The 22383-nt window shown below is 38.1% G+C and overlaps 1 protein-coding gene and 1 pseudogene across 1 annotated transcript in view; one reads left to right on the forward strand and one right to left on the reverse strand.

The window, feature by feature from the left end:
* Nucleotides 1-252: 252 nt before the first annotated feature.
* Nucleotides 253-22383, forward strand: part of USP50 (ubiquitin specific peptidase 50) — a 32494-nt gene continuing 10363 nt past the window's right edge. The window contains exons 1-6 of the mRNA XM_032622781.1: nucleotides 253-458; nucleotides 2026-2220; nucleotides 2704-2899; nucleotides 4533-4742; nucleotides 5997-6139; nucleotides 9437-9569. Coding sequence (XP_032478672.1) covers nucleotides 406-458; nucleotides 2026-2220; nucleotides 2704-2899; nucleotides 4533-4742; nucleotides 5997-6139; nucleotides 9437-9569 — 930 coding nt within the window. The 5' untranslated portion in view covers nucleotides 253-405. The remainder of the gene's footprint in view (nucleotides 459-2025; nucleotides 2221-2703; nucleotides 2900-4532; nucleotides 4743-5996; nucleotides 6140-9436; nucleotides 9570-22383) is intronic.
* LOC116748991 lies at nucleotides 19430-20644 on the reverse strand (annotated as a pseudogene).

Consider the following 22383-nt stretch of genomic DNA (forward strand, 5'->3'; position numbering starts at 1 on the left):
TTCTGTGTATGTGTTTGTGTGTGTGTGTGTGTCTGTAATATATATATACAAGAGAAACTTGGAAAGATGAAGAGAGGTTATATGTTCAGTTAATTCTCTGAAATCTAATCTTTTAAGTTTTAAAGCAACCAAGTAACAGTATCTCAGGCAGCATTCTAGAATTTTGAAGTGTAATGTAAGGGATTATGATGTATGGGAAATCCAAGTTGGAAGGTACCTGTAGTACCTTCCATCTGTACCTGAAGTACAGATGAAATCAGTTTGCAGCTACTGAAAGTAGGAAGGAACATGTAAGTTGTTTATTACAAACAAGAAGAACCAAAGTAACAGGCTTGGAGAAATGAAGTTAAAAGGATTAGATGTAGCTCCTGAATAGAAGTGAAAGACCAACATTGTTTCACTAAAATGGCTTCACAACAGCCTTTCACTGCAGATGACTTCGGTATCTACTATGTCCTGTGAGCCTCTATCTACTACAGTTTTCTAGATAAGTTTAGCTGGGCTGGGGTGGGGTGGGGGGAAGCCATGCTTAAAGGGGTCATGAGGTACATGCCGAATTTTGAATGGATTCCTCAGGGTTGACCCATTGGAGGTCTCCCAAAGGGAAGGGATGGGAAGATGTTATTTAATATCTAGCCAATAGTTATTCCTAAAGAGTGACAGCCCAGGGCCTCCTGTGACATTGGTAAATAAAAGGGGAAGTGTCCCTCCGTGTAAAAGCAAGCACTTTTCAAACTGGCAGAATTGTAAGTAGAGGTACTGACATGAGGTAGCTGTCTCTTGGAGTCCCAATTTTAGATACTATGTGGAAAGAAAACCTAAAAGGATGAAGATATTGGGCTGCCTGGTACAGTAGCCAAATTACAAAAGGAAGCTCTGTGTGGAAAGAAGAGGACCCTCTTCTCTGTGCAGGTCTGGTTGATCCACATGGACACACGAATTCCGTAGCTACTGTTAAGGACATCCTGGATCAGTCATTTCTTTAAAGAAATTTTTTTAGGTTACCATTAACTATGTAATCTGTGCCTCGTTCCTTGCATTGTTTAATCCTCACAATCCAATAATCCTATAAGGCAGGTAACACTATTCCTATTTTATAGATGAGAAACAGATATGAGTCCCAGATCATGTAGCTGGTAAGTGACCATCAAAATTTAAACTAAATGCTCTTTCTCTCCCCCCTCTATGTATGTGTGTGTGTTTATATATGTATGTATTATATATACATATATAACATACACACATATGTGCTCTTAATATATGTATATATTCTCTTAATATGTGTATATATTATGCTCTCAAATATATATATGGCATATATATGTATATACACACACATATATACTCCTAATATTTGATATATAAATCCAAATAACTCTTGACAGACAGATGATGGGTAGGTAGATAGATAGATAGATATCCCTTCTCTCTGTGTGCCACTGCACATGCCTTAGTATATTACCGTGGGCAAATGACGAAACCATTTATTTACACATGATATCTCACCTGTAAAACAGGATTTAAAGATAACGGTACCTACCCCATAGAATTGTTGAAAGAATTAAATGGGAAAGTTCATGTTAAGTACTTAACATAGTGTCAGGTCAATACAAGATAGCTATTGTTATTAACTACTATCTATTATTATTATTACTGGTAATAATAATTAAATTACTTGCCCAGCAAAAAAGGAAATACTTTGATATTTAGAGAGGAAGTCTGCATTTTAGCAAAGCACTTCTAGGTCTCTGAAAGGCCAAATTTTTCTGTCCTCTTGCTTTGGTTTAAGGAAGAAACTTTATCTCTGCTTATTTGGCCGCAGGCACTGTTCAAAGAGTCCCAAACAAAGTAATGCAATTTTAGACTCCAAGTCCGAATCCTTCTGTCTTTGATAGGGAATGTGTTTGGTGGAAGTCTTATGAAGGACTCTTCTTTGTGTCATTAGGTTGAGATGGCCTTATTTCATTTGTACGTATTTTGTTTCCTCAAAATGCTGTCCTTTCTTTCCATGTGGCACCAACACAGCACAGAGTGCACAGATCACTATGACCCCTTTCCAGTTAATGGGGCTGATGAGAACCAGCCCCATTTCCAGGGCGTGACTGGTCTGCAGAACCTGGGCAACACATGCTACATGAATGCCATCTTACAGTGTCTCTGCAGCATCTCACCGCTGGTGGAATACTTTCTCTCTGGAAAGTACATTACCGCTCTTCAAAAGTAAGACAATTTGGGCTTCCCTGGTGGCGCAGTGGTTGAGAGTCCGCCTGCCGATGCAGGGGACACGGGTTCGTGCCCCGGTCTGGGAGGATCCCACATGCCGCGGAGCGGCTGGGCCCGTGAGCCATGGCCGCTGAGCCTGCGCGTCCGGAGCCTGTCCTCTGCAACGGGAGAGGCCACAACAGTGAGAGGCCCGCGTAACGCATAAAAAAAAAAAAAAAAAAAAAAAAAAAAAAAAAAAAAAAGTAAGACAATTTGCCATCCCTGCAGCCGGGCCCTCACCCCTGCTCTCCAAGGTGAGGTTAGGGAAGGGACCCTCTAGAATCCCTATGAAGGGCTAAACCAGTTAGGAGAGGCTGCAGTGCCCCAGATCCCATTTCTAGGGTGTGTAAAATGGGAAGGTCAACCAAGAAATGAATGAAGCTTTGTTTGGGGTCTGATGCCACATGCTTAGCCGGAATCATTTCCCTTCCTTCTTCCAAGGGATTGCAGTGAGGTTGCCACTGCTTTTGCCTACGTGATGACAGACATGTGGCTTGGAGACTCTGACTGTGTCTCACCAGAAATATTTTGGTCAGCTTTTGGCAAACTCTACCCAGCATTTATGAAAAAAACGCAGCAAGATGCTCAGGAATTCTTGATTTATGTCCTGAATGAACTTCATGAAACTCTGAAAAAGGTAAGTAGAATTAATGGCCTTGAAATAGACCTTTAGCTCTATCAGCAACTTTCACTTTTCATTCTTTTATTTGTTCAGTCAGTATTGCCTACTCTGTGCTGAGCACAGGTGCTGGGGTCACTATGGGGAACATTCAAGTTAGTATTTGAATGGGCCTGTATTTCCCAAACTTGGCTGTTTATCGGAATCACCTGGGGAGATTTTATGGCACAGCTTCTTAGGCCCTCTGGTGTTATTGAATTAGAATGCCTGCGTTGTCTTCTGGGAAAACTCACTTGGGATTTCCAGTAATCAGCCGGTGTGGGGACCACTGGTCTAGTTCCCTTGGCAGTAACATCTGCATTGACTATTTTTTAGAGTGAAAATTACATTTTTTTATAAAAATATATTCCTCATGAGGTATAATATATAAAATTTACAATTTAAAACAAGTGTTCTTGGTAGCTACAAACACGAGGATATATTAAGCTTGGTGTAAGGTGAAAGGACAGATCTGTAAACTGCAGTTTCATCTTTATACTAAATGTGTCTAACCTGAGTTCTTCACTGGATTAGGACATACATTTAATAAAACATGAAATTGCCAGTTACTAAGGTGGTTGCCTTTATTTATAAGACTCACTACCTTCAGCCTTGATCTGAGACCACACTCTCCAAAGATATGCCCTAGACTTTATGCAGTGTCTTTGTGCTGCTGTTAGCTTACCTCATAGCCAGGAGACACTTATCATGAAAGACCACAAACTATTACTGTTAACCCCTCTCATCTGCAATCCTCAGCTCCATTTTTAATTTTTACTGAAATATTCACAGCAGCACTTTTTTTAGCCAGAGGGGAGGGTGATGGTCAGTAAAAATCACTGAGGTCCTCATCTGCAACCGGTCTGAAATAAATAGCGTTCTGGTTCTCAAGGTTAAACTTGGAGTTAGAGGCATCAAACTACTGTCAGGGGGAAGACACGGGCAGGTGGGTGTGATGAAAGAAGCAGCCAAAGCGGAGCTTTGTGCACAGTTCCAAAACATAGCTGACTGTGGAGCTAAAGCACCTTCAGAATGTATATTCTGCTGAGGCTGTAGAATCACCAGTCAGGGTATGCTCCCGGAAATACTGTTCCTGAGCATCAGCTAGATTCAAATCAGGCTACAAGGCTAGTGAAATTGGGCTGCCCTTGGAGTTTAAGATTTGCTCTTTAAAAAATTATTTTCTAACAATAAAAGAAGAGACTAAGGAACGTAACCTGAAGGGACTGGAGGAGAGATCCAATTCCTTTATCTTACCTCTAGATCAGCTTGCATGACCAGAAGCTAGTTTGCAGCTTACCCTCAGCCCAGGAAAAACTGCCTGCAGGACCCTATATCACATTATCATTTACTGTCAGTTTATGGCACCATGGATATATGTTTTACCAGGGTTAGGGTGTCCTCGTTCCTCAGGTTCACTTAAAGAGGGAAATAACTGAATTATCAGAAATCACACATATTATATGCTCTTAAGAAGATCTTATTCTGTTTATTTTCTGAATCCAAAACTAAGTGGTTTTGGGTAGCATTCTGTTAGAAAAATCAGGTCATTCTATTAAAAATATTTTGATAACCAGTAGTTGATTTGGGGTGAATTTGTTCCTTTATTCAGTACCACCGAAGAAGATCATATGAAAAAAGATCTATTCCGAGATTCTGCAGGAAGATGATTGCCAACGAGTCCTCCATCATCACCCGGCTGTTTGAAGGGCAGCTCAATTATAGCATCATATGTTTAAAGTGTGAGAACTGTACCTACAAGAATGAAGTCTTCACCGTCCTCTCCCTCCCCATTCCATCCAAATACGAGTGCTCTCTTCAGGTAGGGATTCTTACTCCATGAGACTTCTTTTGTCTTTCTCTACCCCAGCCCTGGGTTTTCCAAGGCTGTTTCCTACATTTTCTAGTATGAGGGGAGCTACTTTATAACTTAAAAAAATTGGAAACCCGTGATGAGAACATTTTGTAGAAAAGTGACATACAGCCAAAAGTTACTATGAATTCAGATGTATCTCTAAATGTGCTCAGTGAAAGAGCCTCACTGTAAAACTGGAAAGATGGGTGGGCTTTATACAGTCTATTGAGATGGCTTGGTGCATATAGCGAATTTATACTTATAAAAATTTTATGGCCCTTTCTCATCCCAGAGGTCTGTAGGTACATATTAGGAAATGAGTTTGACTCTTATTCTTGAGCTCTTATGTTTTGGACAAAAGCTGAGGAATCTGGGGGTAAGATAGAATGGAATAGTGCCTTAGTTTACCTCTCGAGTTTTCTTTACCATAATACCAAAAGTTAATCTGTAAACAGAGGAGTGGTGGAAGTCGGGGGCAGGGGTGGGTGGTAGGTGGCAGTAAAAGCCAGGGAACTGTGAGGAGGGAGGGAGCAATAAGTTTCCTTGCAGGAAAACACACATTTATATTTTTCTTCTTAAATTGCTAAAAGTCTTGAAATACCAGAGTTAGAGAAAATAATCCTACTACTTATTCAGAACTGGGCTTTGTTCTCAGATCAAACTGCTAAACACTACTGAAGATGAATTCCAAAGCCTCTAAGTGAGGTGCTGGCAATCTGTGCTCGTCTTCCTCTTTAGGTTAATGGTTTGCAGAGCAGGGAGCCTGGCTGGTTGAGGATGTCTCCTGTGGGCATGAGATCTAATTCTCTCTGTTCTGCTGTCTTTATTATGGGCCACCCCCAAATACAGGGATACGGTCATTTTTCAGTCCCCAGATCATTTTTCTGATGAGATGAATAACTTAAAGCAGCTGCCTGACTTGGTTAGTGGAAATTGCATAGTTGGTATTATTCCAAAACAAACCAGAAATGTTAAAATGCTGATTCAGAGATTAGAAATGAGATGGACATTTGGATCTATTTCAATAACTCAGTGAGAAGGCAGCACCTCCTTTGCCAGGTGGACTATATCCAAGCTGCAGCTTGCAGCACTGGCATCTCTTGGACTTGGAGAAAAGCACAGAGAATTACATTTCCGCAGCTCTTTCAGAGTTCTAATATAGACAGGACCCCAGGTTGAAGTGGATTCAGTTTGGTCACCAAATGCTTCTTCCCTCAACAGGACTGTCTCCAGTGTTTTTTTCAACAAGACACACTGACCTGGAACAACCAAATTTACTGTTCCTTTTGCGAAACCAAGCAAGAAACAGCTGTAAAGGCCAATATTTCTAAAGCACCAAAAATAATTGTCTTTCACTTAAAAAGGTATGGATTTTGACATTTTGTGAGAAGATTTTTTGAACAGCTTTATCATGATATAATTCACATACCATGCAATTCACCTATTTAAGTGTACAATTCAATGGTGTTGAGTATATTACATTAATTTTTTAAAATCTGTGGTAAAATATATATAACAAAATTTGCCACTTTAAGTATATAATTTCACTGGCATTAATTACATTCACAATATTGTGCATCGATTTTCCAAAACTTTTTCATCACCCTCAACAGAAACTCTGGAACCATTAAGCAATAACTCCCCATTCCTCTTCCCTCCCAGCCCCTGGTAACCTCCAGTCTACTTTCTGTGTCTATAAATTTGCCTGTTCTGATGCTTCATATAAGTGTAGTCACACACCATTTGTCTTTTTTGCTGGCCTATTTCACTTAGCATGTTTCCAAGGTTCATCCTTGTTGTGACGTGTACCAGAAGTTCATTCCTGTTTATAGCTGAATAATACTCTATTGTATGTATGTACATCATATTTTGTTTGTCTATTCAACTGTCGATGGACATTTGGCACTCACTTTGAGTGCTCTTAAAAAATAAATTTCCTATAAAGATGTTATAAAATAAATAAATAAATTCCCTAGCTCCACCCTTGGGGATTCTGTTCGCACAGGTCTGAGGTGGAATCTAAGAATCACTATTTAAAATTTTAACACCCCCCCACACCGCACTCAGTTATTATTTTTATTTTTTTGTTTTTGTTTTTGCGGTCCACGGGCCTCACTGTTGTGGCCTCTCCCGTTGTGGAGCACAGGCTCCAGACGCACAGGCTCAGCGGCCATGGCTCACGGGCCTAGCCGCTCCGCGGCATGTGGGATCTTCCCGGACCGGGGCACGAACCCGGGTCCCCCGCATCGGTAGGCGGACTCTCAACCACTGCGCCACCAGGGAAGCCGTATTTTTAAATTTATTTTTGGCTGCATTGGGTCTTAGTTGCTGTGTGGGCTTTCTCTAGTTGTGGAGCGTGGGTTGCGGTGTGCAGGCTTATTGCGGTGGCTTCTCTTGCTGCCGAGCACGGGCTCTAGGGCACACGGGCTTCGGTAGTTGTGGCTCGCGGGCTCCAGAGCACAGGCTCAGTAGTTGCGGAGCGTGGGCTTACTTGCTCTGCGGCATGTGGGATATTCCCGGGCCAGGGCTCGAGCCCGTGTCCCCTGCATTGACGGGCAGATTCTTAACCACTGCGCCACCAGGGAAGTCCCAATATTTATTTTTAAAAGTTACAAATCTACAGAAAGTTTGAAAAGGTATATAATGAATACCCATATACCCTAGAATCTTCATTAGTTGGGGCCACTTCGCCACATTTCCTTTTGCTCTTCCTGCCTGTCTGTTTCTCCCTCCAGCCCTCCCTTCCATTTTATTAGCTGAACCGTCTAAAGTAAGATGCAAACACCATGGCATTTCATGCTTAAATACTTCAGCAGGTATCACCTGAGAATAGGACATTCTCCTACATAATCACACCATTATCATATAGCCCAAGAAATTTAACAATACTTTTATATCACCCAAGATACAGTCCATATCTAAATTCCCCCATCCCCAAAATATCTTTCATAACTTTTCTTCCAATCTAGCATCCAGTCAAGGGTCATACATTGCATTTGGCTGTCTCTTTAGTCTCTTTTAATCTAGAAGACTCCTTCCCTCTTTTTTCATATTTGAACAATTTTTTCTCATTTTGAGTTTGTTTAGATTATGTCACCCATCCTGGATTTGTCTAATTGTTTCCCCATAGTTAGATTTAGGCTAAACTTTTTTTTTTTTTTAGCAAGAATTTGCCATAGCTGATGTTATGGACTTGTCATTACATTACATCAGGAGGCAGATAGTAAAAGTTTGTCCCACTACTGGTAATGTTAATTTGATCACTTAGTTAAGGTAGTGACTATACGATCTCACCATTTAAAGGTATAGTAGTTTTCCCCACTGTAACTAGTATCACTCTGGACTCGTGGATATTTTTAAACTTAATTGGTTTAATATCCATTACTATTATCATTCTTCTCCATGCTCAAATTGTTCAAAGTTGGCCAGTGGGATCCCCTTCAAGCCAGCTCCTGTGACCCCATTAGTTAATTTAAGTTTACTTACATATATAAAATGTATCCTTCTTTTAAATAGTTCTATGAATTTTGACAAATGTAATGTAACCATCACTGCCAACAGAGATTCTTTCCATCACCCCAAAAAGTTTTCTCATATTCCTTTATAATCAATTCCTTCTCCCACCCTCAGCCCCTAGAAACTTCTGATCTGATTTCCATGTTTATTGCCTTTTCCAGAATGTCGTATGTTATATCATATATGGCCTTTTGAGTTTGGCTTCTTTCACTTAGCACAATGAGATTAACCCATGTTGTGGAATGTAGTCATGGTTCCTTCCTTTTGATTGCTGTGTAGTATACCCTTTTATGAATGTACCAAAATTGTTGATCCATCCACTAGTTGATGAACATTTGAGTTGTTTCCAGTTTGGGGCAGATATGAATACAGCTGCTATAAATTTTGCTTATAGGTTTCTGTGTGGATATAAGTCTTTGTTTCTTCTGAGATGATACCTAGGCATGGTATTGCTGGGTCATATGATATGATATTCCCTTAGTTTTTGCAAACAAGATTTCTTGCTTTCTGGCACAAGAATATCTCAGCCTCACCCAGTAATTTCCCTTCCCCTGACCTAAACCAGCTGTTTTTCCAAAATGAACATAATTTATTCTTTAAAAAGCTCTGGGGTGATTCTGATACGAACTCAGGTTTGGGAATTGCTGATCTGTATAACACATAGAGAATGTGACAAGATTTTCACAAAATTTTATCTTATTAAAGATATATTAAAACCTCCAAGTTGGAAAACAGGACACTGCGAAGACAGTGTGTGCTGAAATCAGCATAAGGAAAAGCTGAGTCAGCTTGGTTAGAGTGAACAGCATCAGACGGAGGGAAGACTTCTGGAAGTTATCAATGTGATTTCTACTCCCCCCGATGCTGAGCTTGGCTTTATCCCTTTCTTTTTCTCCCGCTGGATTGACTCTACCCTGTCTCACTCCCTGACTCAGGCTCTTGGCCCACTTCAGCCTCAGTTTTGGCTGTGGAGATTCAAATATATGTAGATAAGAAAAAAATAATTTATGTATAAGTCTACACCAAATAATCTTTCCAAGAAATTACTTTTAACTATACTTAGAACTTGTGAAGGTATGTGGACTTCATTCATGAGTGGTTCACAAACTTACTTTCTATTTTACACATTTATTATATCTCTGCAGGTTTGACATTCTGGGTACAACGAAAAGGAAACTGAGGACAGATATTCATTACCCGCTCACTAACTTGGACCTTACTCCTTACATTTGTCCAATTTTTCGGAAACATCCTAAATATAACCTCTGTGCAGTGGTGGTGAGTAAAATACTGAAACTATTTAAAGTAACACAGGTTTAAAGAAAACTGTAGAATTATCTGTTTGAATGACTACTACTTCTATCTCTCCCTGACTTCTCCTATACTGTCCTTTTTAAAGCAAAATATAGAGCCTGGAAACTCCCTGCTTTGACCTTGAACAGTAGAGCAGTGAAAGAATACATCAAAGAATACAATGTCCTCTATGCTGCCTCCCCACTGTCCCTCTACTCTATAATATTACAGAGTATTTATTTATTAGTATTTATACTAATAAATAATACTGTAACAATAGTAGAGACAGGCTATTTCAGATCTAGGGACATTTGTGAGCTGTGCTCTGGGGGCAGCAGAAGTCGGTTCCAGTAGCTTTATGTTGAATAATCATGAGCCCCTCTATGGTGAAAGCCCCAAACACTAGGGACACGGTAGTCATAGACTCACTACCTGTGTGTGTCAGTCCTAAGGAAACTCTGGGGGTTCCCTTTGGCTGTAAATCAACTGTCATCATTGAGGGTTCCCTGAAGGAAAGAAAGCATGGAGTATAATTCAGACCAAATCATCTAGAACTTCCCACAACATCAACCACCCCAAGCAACAGGACATTTTCTGGGTTTCTATTCTGGATCACAGTGTTAAAGATCTGCTTCAGAACATTCAGATTTCCGTTGAACCTGGAGGTCCAGTTGTGTCCAGTGTCAGATGGGCAGGGCTCCCACTGGAGCCCAGTATGATTCACCAGAGCCCTCCAGTGTACTGAAGTCTAATTTCCCTTTTGGGCTTATCACTGAATTAATATAAAATGTTGATCCCACTGGTCTTTCTCTTTAACATCTCTCAGAACCATACTTCAAACTTTAAAAAAAAAATCCTTCTTTACTTTTTCCTTTTTACTTCAAACCTTCACGTTCTCCTTTCTAATTTATCCTGCCCTTAAATATGATTTTCCTTCTCTCACTCGCCAATTTGGAGATCTAGAGTGACATCCTCTTCCCTATCATAATAAACTCTAATGTGAATTCCAAAATGATATGCCCCCCCATATTTTACTGTTTTAACATCTCATTATAAGTGTTTCTGCTTCCAAAAAAAATCCAAAAGCAGAATTTATAAAAAATTACGTGGTAATTATCTACAGTTACATAAAAAGAGTCACCCAAGCTTCCTATAAATTCTTAATCCTTTTAGTGTTTAAATTATTTGTTAATTGAAGGGTAAAAATTGGTTTTGAAAGAGAAATATATCTAGAATTTGCTGCAAATTGATGATTGATCAGAAACAAGAACTAAGCATCTTAGAAACTAAGATGTATGGTCTTAGGGAAAGGCCAGCCATAGCTCAGTTACTCAAGGTGTCGTCCCCAGGAGACACCTGTTAGAAATAAGGAATCTCAGGCTCCACCCCACATTTACTGACTAGAAACTTGCATTTTATCAAGATCCCCATGTGATTTGAATGCATATGGAAGTTTGAGAAGTACTCAGACCAGAAGAGAAGGATTACCTCCACACCACCCTTAACAGAGATTTATCCAGCTTTTGAATAAGCCCTTAAAGAGCTTCCTGCTTTACAAGGAAGGCTCTTTATCTGCCAGATTTGTTTGATTTATTTTACAAACATATAGTGCTTGCTATGTACCAAGCACTTTATGAATAATCAATCATTTAATCCTTATGTAGCCCTGTGAAGTGTACAGAATGGGAAACAGGAACAGAGGTTAAATAATCTGCTCCAATCTACTGCCTACAAAGGGCAGAGCCAGGACCTGAAGCCAGGCAGGCTGGCTCCAAACAGTCCTGCTCGCACTGCCATGTTATGCTGCCTCTGACTGTTAACTTGTCTCTCTGTATGGGGCACAAATCTACCTTCGTCCTTGTAACTCCTTCCATTTGTCCTAATTCTGTCTTCTGAGGTAGTAATAGTAATATGTGTGTGGCTTTTTGGTTAACAAATGCTTGTACATATGTGTTAGTTAAACAGAACACATTCTTCTTTCTTATACATGATGACCGTTCAAATATTTGAAAATAGTGATCATACACCAACAATGTTTACCTCCTTCAACCCGTTTCAGATGATTGGTTTCTAGAAAAACTTTTTAAAATTATGAAATATTTCAGGCACAGAAAACAGAATACAGTAAGTGTGCACACAGATGTTAAGAATAGAATATTGTAGAAAAAATCAAGCCCCTGTGTATCTTTAACAACCCCACTCCCCCCCTTCTCTGTCCTGAATTTGGAGGGAATTATATCCATGCATTCTTTCTTATGTGTCTATACTATACTTTCATACTTTTATCACACATGTGTGATATAATGTGTTTTGCATGTTTTATAAATCTAGTATCATTAACTGTACATATCCTTCTGTAACTTTTTTCCTCAGCATTATTTTTATGATATTAATCCATACTGATATATTAGCTTTAGTGCATACATTTACCTGCATTTACTAATTCGTTGTGTCTATTTATTTATCATTTCTCCTGTTGCTGGATAGTTAGGTTGTTTCCAGCATTCTGCTCCTACAACTTTGTATAATGCATTGTCATGTGCTAACACATGAAACTTTATATATACGTGTGTGTGTGTGTTCTCCCAGATCACATTTTGAAGATAACTGACCTGAATCTCTCCTTTAATCTATTAACATAAAACACTTAATTTCTTTTTTCTTTGCTAAAAATGTTTTCACATTTTTTATATCTATTTTCACAGTCGAGAAACTAACATGTAACTTTCTCATACTGTTCTTTTCTGTTTCTGTCTTGAGGCTCAGGCTGTTTCTAGCCTCATAAAATAAGCTGGCCATTCTTTTTTATTCTTTGGCACAGTCTGCAGAAGATAAAAATAACTTGTTTTTTGAAAGGCTGGTAGAATTAAACAAAAAAACTATCTGGTCCTGAAATTTTTATTCTTGGTGGGTAGATTTTAAAATATTTGCTCAATTTGCTTTAGCCAGGATGAGACTATTTTAGGAGTTTCTGTTTCTTCATTTTTGAAAAAATAAACTTTTTATTGAGATAAAACATACATATAGAAGAATGCAAGCCATGAATGTAAAACTCAATAAATTTTCGTAAAGGTAACCTGCCCATGTAACCAGAAAACAGTTCAAGTAGAATATTACCAGCACCCTAACTGCCCTTGTGCCCCCTTATAGTCCAGGAGACCACTGGCTGCTGACAGAATAGGTTTTGCCAGCTCTTGTGCTTTATAGAAATGGAATCATACTGTGTGTACTCTTTTGTGCCTGGCTTCTTTTACTCAAAATTATGCAACATTCATTCATATTGTTGCATGTATTGTAGTTTGTTCCTTCTCATTGCTGTATAGTATTACACTGTGTGAAAATACCACAAATTGCTCTACCCAAAGATCATGAAGACACTTACCTATTCTATCTTATAAAAGCTTTGTTTTACTTTAGCATGGTTTAAAAAATTATATTGAAAACTTCCAACTTTTTATATTTTCAAATTTATTGGCAGAAAATTGCTCACATTATACTCTTGACATTTTAATATCTCTATTGAATTCTCAGTTCTCCTTTTGTTTATTGTTAATATTATCTGTGTCTAATCTGTTTTTTCTTGGTCGGTCTTGCCAAAGTTTATCTATTTTGTTATCTGAAAGAACCAGATAACCAGAACCAGAATAAAAACTTTTATTGTGGTTTTGTTGATTCTTTATTCCGTTGTGTTCTATTTCATTAATTTCTGGTCTTTATTTCCCTTCTTATACTTTCTTTGAGTTTCCATCAACATGTTATTTAGAGGTGCATTTGAAAAATTCCAAACATAATTTTATTTAGTCGTCTTTTTGTTACTAATTTCTAACTTAACTGCATTCTTATCAGAAAATATGGTCCAAATGTTATCTATTCTTGGTACGTGTTGATACTCACTTTGTGTCATAGTTTTGTGTGTGCTTGAAAAGAATTTTTAAATTAGGTTCAGGGTTCCATATGTCTATTAAATATAATGCATTAATTGTGTTGTTTGAATATATACTCTTAATAAGTTTTAGTTTGCTTTAACAAGATTAATAACTGAAAGATATATGATAAAAAAAGACTGTGATTTTGCCAAAATTTTCCAGTAATTGTCATAATTTGAAGCTATGTGTGCAATTTTGTATCTTTGTAGTGAATTGTTCCTTTTATCATGGTAGGGGAATCTTTTATACTTAGCCATACCTTTTCACTTAAAGTCTGTCTAGTTTGATATTGAAAAAACTATTCCAGCTTTCTTTTGGATGATATTATTTGTTCTTTTTCTGTCCCTTTCTTTCTTTTCTTTTGTTTTCTTCCAGTTTTATTGAGATATAATTGACATACAGCACTGTATAAGATGTACAGCATAATTATTTAATCATGAAATTATCACAGTAAGTTTAATGAACATCCATCATCTCATTTAAATACAAAATTAAAGGAATAGAAGAAAAGTTTTCCTTGTGATGAGAACTCCTAGGATTTATTCATAACAACTTTCATATATGACATACAACAGTGTTAATTATATTTATGTTGTACATTTCATCCCTGGTACTTATTTATCTTATAACTGCAAGTTTGTACCTTTTGACCACCTTTCTCCAATTCCTCCTTCACCCACCCCCCCGCCTCTGGTAACTACAAATCTGGTTTCTTTTTCTATGAGTTTGTTTGTTTGTTTTTCAAGTATAATTGACTTAAAACAATATGTTAGTTCTTGTCACACAACAGAGTGATTTGATAGTTCTATACATTTCAAAATGATTACAGTAAGTCTAGTTATGCTATATCACTACACAAAGATATTATATAGTTATTGACTATATTCCCCACACTGTATATTTCATCCTTGTGACTCATTTGTTTGCAGCTGAAAGTTTGTACCTCTTAATTTCCCTCATGTCTATTTTTCCTTCACCTATGCCTCTCTCTTCTGGCAACTACTTGTTTGCTCTCTGTAGCTATAACTCTGTTTCTGTTTTGTTTGTTCATTTGTTTTATTTTTCATATTCCACATAAAAGTGAAATTGTGTAGTATTTGTCTTTCGCGGGCTGACTTATTTCACTTAGCATACTACCCGCTAGGTCCAACCATGTTGTCACAAATGGCAAGATTTCATTCTTTTTTTTTTTTTATGGCTGACTAGTATTCGATTGTGTATATATGCCACACATCTTCTTTATCCATTAATCTATTGATGGGCACTTGGGTTGCTTCCATATCTTGGCTATTATAAATAATGCTGCAATGAACATAAGGGTGTATGTATTTTTTCAAATTAGTGTTTTGGTTTTCTTTGGATATATGCCCAGGAGTGGAATTGCTGGATCATATGGTAGTTCTATTTTTAATTTTTTGAGGAATTTTCATACTGTTTTCCATAGTGGCTGCACCAACTTACATTTCCACCAACAGTGTACTAGGGTTCCCTTTTCTTCACATTCTCACCAACACTTTATCTTCTTTAATAATAGCCATTCTAACAGGTGTGAAGTGATGTCTCATTGTGGTTTTGATGTCCATTTCTCTGATGACTAGTGATATTGAGCATTTTTTCATGTACCTGTTGGCCATCTGTGTGTCTTCCTTGGAAAAAATTCTATTCAGCTCCTGTGCCCATTTTTTATTTTATTTTATTTTTATTTATTTATTTTTTGCCATATGCGGGCCTCTCACTGTTGTGGCCTCTCCCGTTGTGGAGCACAGGCTCCAACGCGCAGGCTCAGCGGCCATGGCTCACAGGCCCAGCCACTCCGCAGCATGTGGGATCTTCCCGGACCGGGGCACGAACCCGTGTCCCCTGCATCGGCAGGCGGACTCTCAACCACTGCGCCACCAGGGAAGCCCCTGCCCATTTTTTAATAGGGTTTTTGTTTTTTGGATGTTGAGTTGTATGGGTTACTTATTATTTTGGATATTAACCCCTTATCTGATATATCATTTGCAAATATCTTCTCTCATTTAGTAGGCAACCTTTTTGTTTTGCTGATAGTTTGCTTCACTGTCCAAAAGCTTTTTAGTTTGATGTAGTCCCATTTGTTTATTTTTGCTTTTGTTTCCCTTGCCTGAGGAGATTATATGCAAAAAAAATATTACTAAGACCAATGTCAAAGAGCATACTGCCTATGTTTTCTTCTAGAAGTTTTCTGGTTTCAGGTCTTACATTTAAATCTTTAATCCATTTGAATTCATTCTTGTGCATGTTGTGAGAGAGCAATCTAGTCTGATTTTTTTGCATGTAGCTGTCCACTTTTCCAACACCATTTCTCTAAGAGGCTGTCTTTTCCCCATTGTGTATTCTTGTCTCCTTGTCATAGATTAATTGACCATGTAAATGTGGGTTCATTTCTGGGCTCTCTATTCTGTTCCACTGATCCATGTGTCTGTTTTTGTGTTAATTTCTCTTTCTGATAGTTTGTTGTTAGTGTACAGAAATGCAGTAGGTTCTGTATATTAATTTTGTATCCTGCAACTTTACCGAATTCATTGATGAGTTCTAGTAGTTCTTTGATGGGATCTTAGGATTTTCTTTTTTTAATGCTATTTATTTATTTAAAAACTTTTATTGGAGTAAGTTAATTGTTGTGTTAGTTTCTGCTGTACAGCAAAGTGAATCAGTTATACATATACATATATAGACCCTTTTTTAAAGCTTCTTTGCCCATATAGGTCATTACAGAGTATTGAGTAGAGTTCCCTGTGCTATACATACAGTAGGTCCTTATTAGTTATCTATTTTATATATAGTAGTGTGTATATGTCAGTCCCAAACTCCCAATTTATGCCCCTCTCCTTACCCCCCGGTAACCATAAGTTTGTTTTCTACATCTGTAATTCTATTTTTTTTGTAGATAAGTTCATTTGTACCCTTTTTTTAGTTTCCACATATAAGCGATATCATATGATATTTGTCTTTCTGTCTGACTTACTTCACTTATTATGACAATCTCTAGGTCCATCCATGCTGCTGCAAATGGCATTATTTCATTCTTTTTTATGACTGAGTAATATTTCATTGTATATGTGTACCACATCTTTATCCATTCCTCTGTTGATGGACATTTAAGTTGCTTCCATGTCCTGGTTATTGTAAATAGTGCTGCAATGAGCAATGGGGTGCATGTATCTTTTCAAATTATGGCTTTTTCCAGATATATGCCCAGGAATGGGATTGCTGGATCATACAGTAGCTTTATTTTTAGTTTTTAAAGGAACCTCCATACTGTTCTCCATAGTGGCTGTACCAATTAACATTCCTACCAACAGTGTATGAGGGTTCTCTTTTCTCCACACCCTCTCCACCATTTATTGTTTGTAGATATTTTGATGATGGCCATCTGATCAGTGTGAGGTGATACCTCATTGTAGTTTTGATTTGCATTTCTCTAATAGTGATTTTGAGCATCTTTCTCATGTGCTTTTAGGCCATATGTATGTCTTCTTTGGAGAAATGTGTATTTAGATCTTACACCCATATATTGTTCAGTTGTTTCTTTTTTTGATATTGAGCTGCATGAGCTGTTAGTATATTTTGGAGATTAATTCCTTGTCAGTTGCTACATTTGCAAATATTTTCTCCCATTCTGAGGGTTGTCTTTTTGTTTTGTTTATGGTTTCCTTTGCTGTTCAAAAGATTTTAATGTTATGTAGGTCCCATTTGTTTATTTTTGTTTTTATTTGTATTACTCTAGGAGGTGGATCAAAAAAGATCTTGCTGCAATTTATGTCAAAGAGTGTTCTTCCTATGTTTTCCTCTAAGAGTTTGATAGTGTCTGATCTTACATTTAGGTCTTTAATCCATTTTGAGTTTATTTTTGTGTATGGTGTTAAGGAGCGTTCTAATTTCATTCTTTTACATGTAGCTGTCCAATTTTCCCAGCACCACTTATTGAAGAGACTGTCTTTTCTCCAGTGTACTTTGTTGCCTCCTTTGTCATAGATAAGGTAACCATAGGTGCATGGGTTTATCTCTGGACTTTCTATCCTGTTCCATTGATCCATATTTCTGTTTTTGTGTCAGTACCAACTGTTTTGATGAATGTAGCTTTGTAGTATAGTCTGAAGTCAGGGAGCCTGATTCTTCCAGCTCCGTTTTTCTTTCTCAAGATTGCTTTGGCTATTCATGGTCTTTTGTGTTTCCATACAAATTGTAAAATTATTGTTCTAATTATGTGAAAAATACCATTGGTAATTTGATAGGGATTGCATGGAATCTGTAGATTGCTTTGGCTAGTATAGTCATTTTCACAATATTGATTCTTCCAATCCAAGAGTATGGTATATCTTTCCATCTGGTTGTGTCATCTTTTATTTCTTTCATCAGTATCGTATAGTTTTCTGAGTACAGGTCGTTTGCCTCCTTAGGTAGGTTTATTCCTTGGTATTTTATTCTTTTTGATGCAATGGTAAATGGGATTGTTTCTGGAATTTCTCTTTCTAATCTTTTGGTTTGCTATTATTTTGTTGAGGATTTTTATGTCTCTGTTCATCAGTGATATTGGCCTTTAATTTTTTTGTGTGTGATATCTTTGTTTTTGGTATCAGGGTGATGGTGGCCTCATAGAATGAGCTTAGGAGCGTTCCTTTTAATGTGTTAAGAGAGTTCTGTGTATTAATTTTGTATCCTGTAACTTTACCAAATTCATTTATGAGCTCTAGTAGTTTTCTGGCAGCATCTTTAAGATTTGCTATGCATAGTATCATGTCATCTGCAAATAGTGACAGTTTTACTTCTTCTTTTCCAATTTGGATTCCTTTTATTTCTTTTTCTTCTCTGCTTGCCATGGCTAGGACTTCAAAGAGTATGTTGAATAATAGTGGCGAGAGTGGACATCCTTGTCTTCTTCCTGATCTTAGAGGAAATGCTTTCAATTTTTCACCATTGAGAATGATGTTTGCTGTAGGTTTGTCATATATGGCCTTTATTATATTGAGGAAGGTTCCCTCTATGCCCACTTACTGGAGAGTTTTTTTTTTTTATCATAAATGGGTGTTGAATTTTGTTGAGAGCTTTTTCTTCATCTGTTGAGATAATCATATGGTTTTTATTATTCAATTTATTAATATGTGTATCACATTGACTGATTTGCATAAATTGAAGAATCCTTGCATCTCTGGGATAAATCCCACTTGATCATGTTGTATGATCCTTTTAATGTGTTGTTGGATTCAGTTTGCTATTATTTTGTTGAGAATTTTTGTGTCTATGTTCATCAGTGATATTGGTCTTTAATTTTCTTTTTTGTGTGTTATCTTTGTGTGGTTTTGATACCAGGGTGATGGTGGCCTCATAGAATGAGCTTGGGAGTGTTCCTTCCTCTGCAACCTTTTGGAAGAGTTTCAGAAGGGTAGGTGTTAACTGTCCTCTAAATGTTTGATAGAATTCACCTATGAAGCCATTTGGTCCTGGACTTTTGTTTGATGGAAGATTTTTAATCACAGTTTCAATTTCAGTACTTGTCATTGGTCTGTTCATATCTTCTGTTTCTTGCTGGTTCAGTCTTGAAAGGTTGTCCTTTCTAAGAATTTGTCCATTTCTCCTAGGCTGTCCATTGTATTGGTGTATAGGTGCTTGTAGTAGTCTCTTATGATCCTTTGTACTTCTTCTTTTTTTTTTTTGGCTGTGAAAAGTCTTAGTTGTGGCACTTGGGATCTTAGTTGCTGCACGTGGGATCTTTAGTTGTGGCATGCGGGATCTTTTAGTTGTGGCATGCAGGCTCGTAGCTGCACCACGAGGGCTTCTTATTTGCGGCATTCAGACATCCTAGTTGCAGCACGTGGACTCTTAGTTGTGGCATGCATGCGGGATCTAGTTCCCAGACCAGGGATCAAACCCAGGCCCCCTGCATTGGGAGCATGGAGTCTTACCCGCTGAACCACCAGGTAAGTCCCGTGATCCTTTGTATTTCTGTGGTGTCAGTTGTAACTTCTTTTTCATTTGTGATTTTATTGATTTGGGCCCTCTCTCTTTTTTTCCTTGATGACTCTCTCTAAAGGTTTCTCCATACACACTGCATTAGGAGGCAAAACTCAACTTCAAAAACTTATAGTCTTTGGATCCAGCATGTTAAGAAACATCTCACATATGGTTGTCCTCTCCTCAGCAGTGGGAGCCATTTTCAGTAATGACATAGAGCTGAAGGCGACCCTTCTCCCCTTGTTCAATTCTTCTTGTCTAAAGAGCTCTTCTTCCTCTGGGCTTTCAAGGGTGAGTGGATTTACAAATGCCCACCCTTTGTTTTCAGAATCACGGGCCACCATTACAAATGTCACATCCAAAACAGGGGAAAATTCATCGTGGTGTAACTGGAACATATGCATCCTCACTTCCATGGACGTCTTCCCAACCCAACTAACATGGCCACTGAACTTGATGTCCTGTTCTGGGCGTAATTAAGCTCTTCTTACACATATCAATCCTGTCCACCAAGGCTGTAACTATTGATAAAGGAGACATCTTAGCTGAATGATTTTTGTTGTGCATGTAGCAAATAAGTACTCCTAAGCTGTCAAGATCCTCAAGAATCCTGCCAAACCTTACAGTGTTTTGAACAGTGAGATATTTCTCTTGTAATTCAGGCTGACTGCCCAAAGGTAAGAGAACTTCAGTGTAACTGTCTTTCATTCTCCTTAGGTGGCAGTCCTTTCTGTGACTTAGCCAAAAAAACTATTAAGTAATTTTCTTTCCTCCATTGCTTTCACGGGGTCTCTCCAGTTTGTGGATGCTCCTACTATCTACCGCAACTTATCTGGAATTTCATGAATGTGGAAGACTCTCTGTTTCTTGGGATTCTGAGATCCTTGAGTCAGTTCTCTGATGGGAGCGAGGAGCCCTTTACTCAGCGTACAAAGCTGCAGCACTGCCCGCCTCATCACGCTTGCCTGCCGCCATGCACATGACCACAGACCTGGGCTCTGCGTGCCGGTCGGTGGAGGGAAGTTGAGGCAATGGATGGCAGGAGAGGGAGAAGGATAGCAGGTACCAGACTGGACCTTGCTCTCCAGGACTGCACCCTTGCAGTGTGGCCATGGAAGGGGGCAGGGGCAGGCTAGATTTACCAGAATCTTTACCAACCTTTTTGCAAACTAATCTCTCTTATATATTACTTTTTCATTTGTATTCAATTTTATTTATTTGTGTAGGACATATTTCAGTAGACTTTTCAACAAGGGTCTCTTATCCTGAAGTCTCCCAAGTCTTTGACTGAAAAAGTCTTTAGTTTACTTTGATTCTTGAATAATTTAACTAGAGACCAAATTCTAGATGATTTTCTTTGATCATTTTGAAACTATTTTATTATTTCTGTTTATAAGGCTGCCATGGAGTTCTACCATCATGTTATTCTTTTGTAGGTAATCTTTTTTTCTTGTTGCTTTAAAAACTTTTCTCTTTGTATTTGTTGTCTTGCAGTATTATTTTTATTTATCCTTGGTTCACTGTATTTCCTAAATTTGAAGATTCATGCCTTTCATTAATCATTTCTAGTCATTATCACTTTCAATACTGTTTTGCTCCTATATTCTCTAGAACTTCTACAAGGCATATACTGAATGTTCTCATTCAACTTTATTTATTTATTTATGGCTGCACTGGGTCTTTGTTGCTGTGCACAGGCTTTCTCTAGTTGCGGCAAGTGGGGGCTACTCTTTGTTGCGGTGTGTAGGCTTCTCATTGTGGTGGCTTCTTTTGTGTGGAGCACAGGCTCTAGGCGTGCAGACTTCAGTAGTTGTGGCTTGTGGGCTCTGGAGTGCAGGCTTAGTAGCTGTGGCACATGGGCTTAGTTGCTCTGCAGCATGTGGGATCTTCCTGGACCAGGGCTTGAACCCATGTCATCTGTACTGCCAGGCGGATTCTTAACCACTGTGCCACCAGGGAAGTCTCTCATTCAGCGTCTCGTTGCTACTACACTCAGGGTAATTTCCTGTTTTGTTTCTATAGTTTATTCATTCTCTCTTCAATTCTATGTACTATTTACTCGCTACATTAAATTTTTAATTTCAAGTATTTATCATTTCTGAAAGTTCTTTTTAGGTGTTCAGTTTGCTTCCTTTTCTTAAATGTCTGTATACTCTCTGTATAGTCTCTATTACCTAAAGTCCTTGGAGTTTTTTTTTTCTTATTTATTTATTTTTTACATCTTTATTGGAGTATAATTGCTTTACAATGGTGTGTTAGTTTCTGCTTTATAAAAAAGTGAATCAGTTATGCATATACATATGTTCCCATATCTCTTCCCTCTTGCATCTCCCTCCCTCCCACCCTCCCTATCCCACCCCTCTAGGTGGTCACAAAGCACCAAGCTGATCTCCCTGTGCTATGCGGCTACTTCCCACGAGCTATCTATTTTATGTTTGGTAGTGTATATATGTCCATGCCACTCTCTCGCTTTGTCACAGATTACCCTACCCCCTCCACATATCTTCAAGTACATTCTCTAGTAGGTCTGTGTCTTTATTCCTGTCTTACCCCTAGGTTCTTCATGACATTTATTTTTCTTAAATTCCATATATATGTGTTAGCATATGGTATTTGTCTTTCTCTTTCTGACTTACGTCACTCTGTATGACAGACTCTACCTCCACCCACTTCATTACAAATAGCTCAATTTCATTTCTCTTTATTATGGCTGAGTAATATTTCATTGTATATATGTGCCACATCTTCTTTATCCATTCATCCGATGATGGACACTTAGGTTGTTTCCATCTCCGGGCTATTGCAAATAGAGCTGCAATGAACATTTTGGTACATGACTCTTTTTGAATTATGGTTTTCTCAGGGTATATGCCTAGTAGTGGGATTTCTGGGTCATA

Source organism: Phocoena sinus, chromosome 2 (assembly GCF_008692025.1).
Source record: "Phocoena sinus isolate mPhoSin1 chromosome 2, mPhoSin1.pri, whole genome shotgun sequence".
Taxonomy (NCBI): domain Eukaryota; kingdom Metazoa; phylum Chordata; class Mammalia; order Artiodactyla; family Phocoenidae; genus Phocoena; species Phocoena sinus.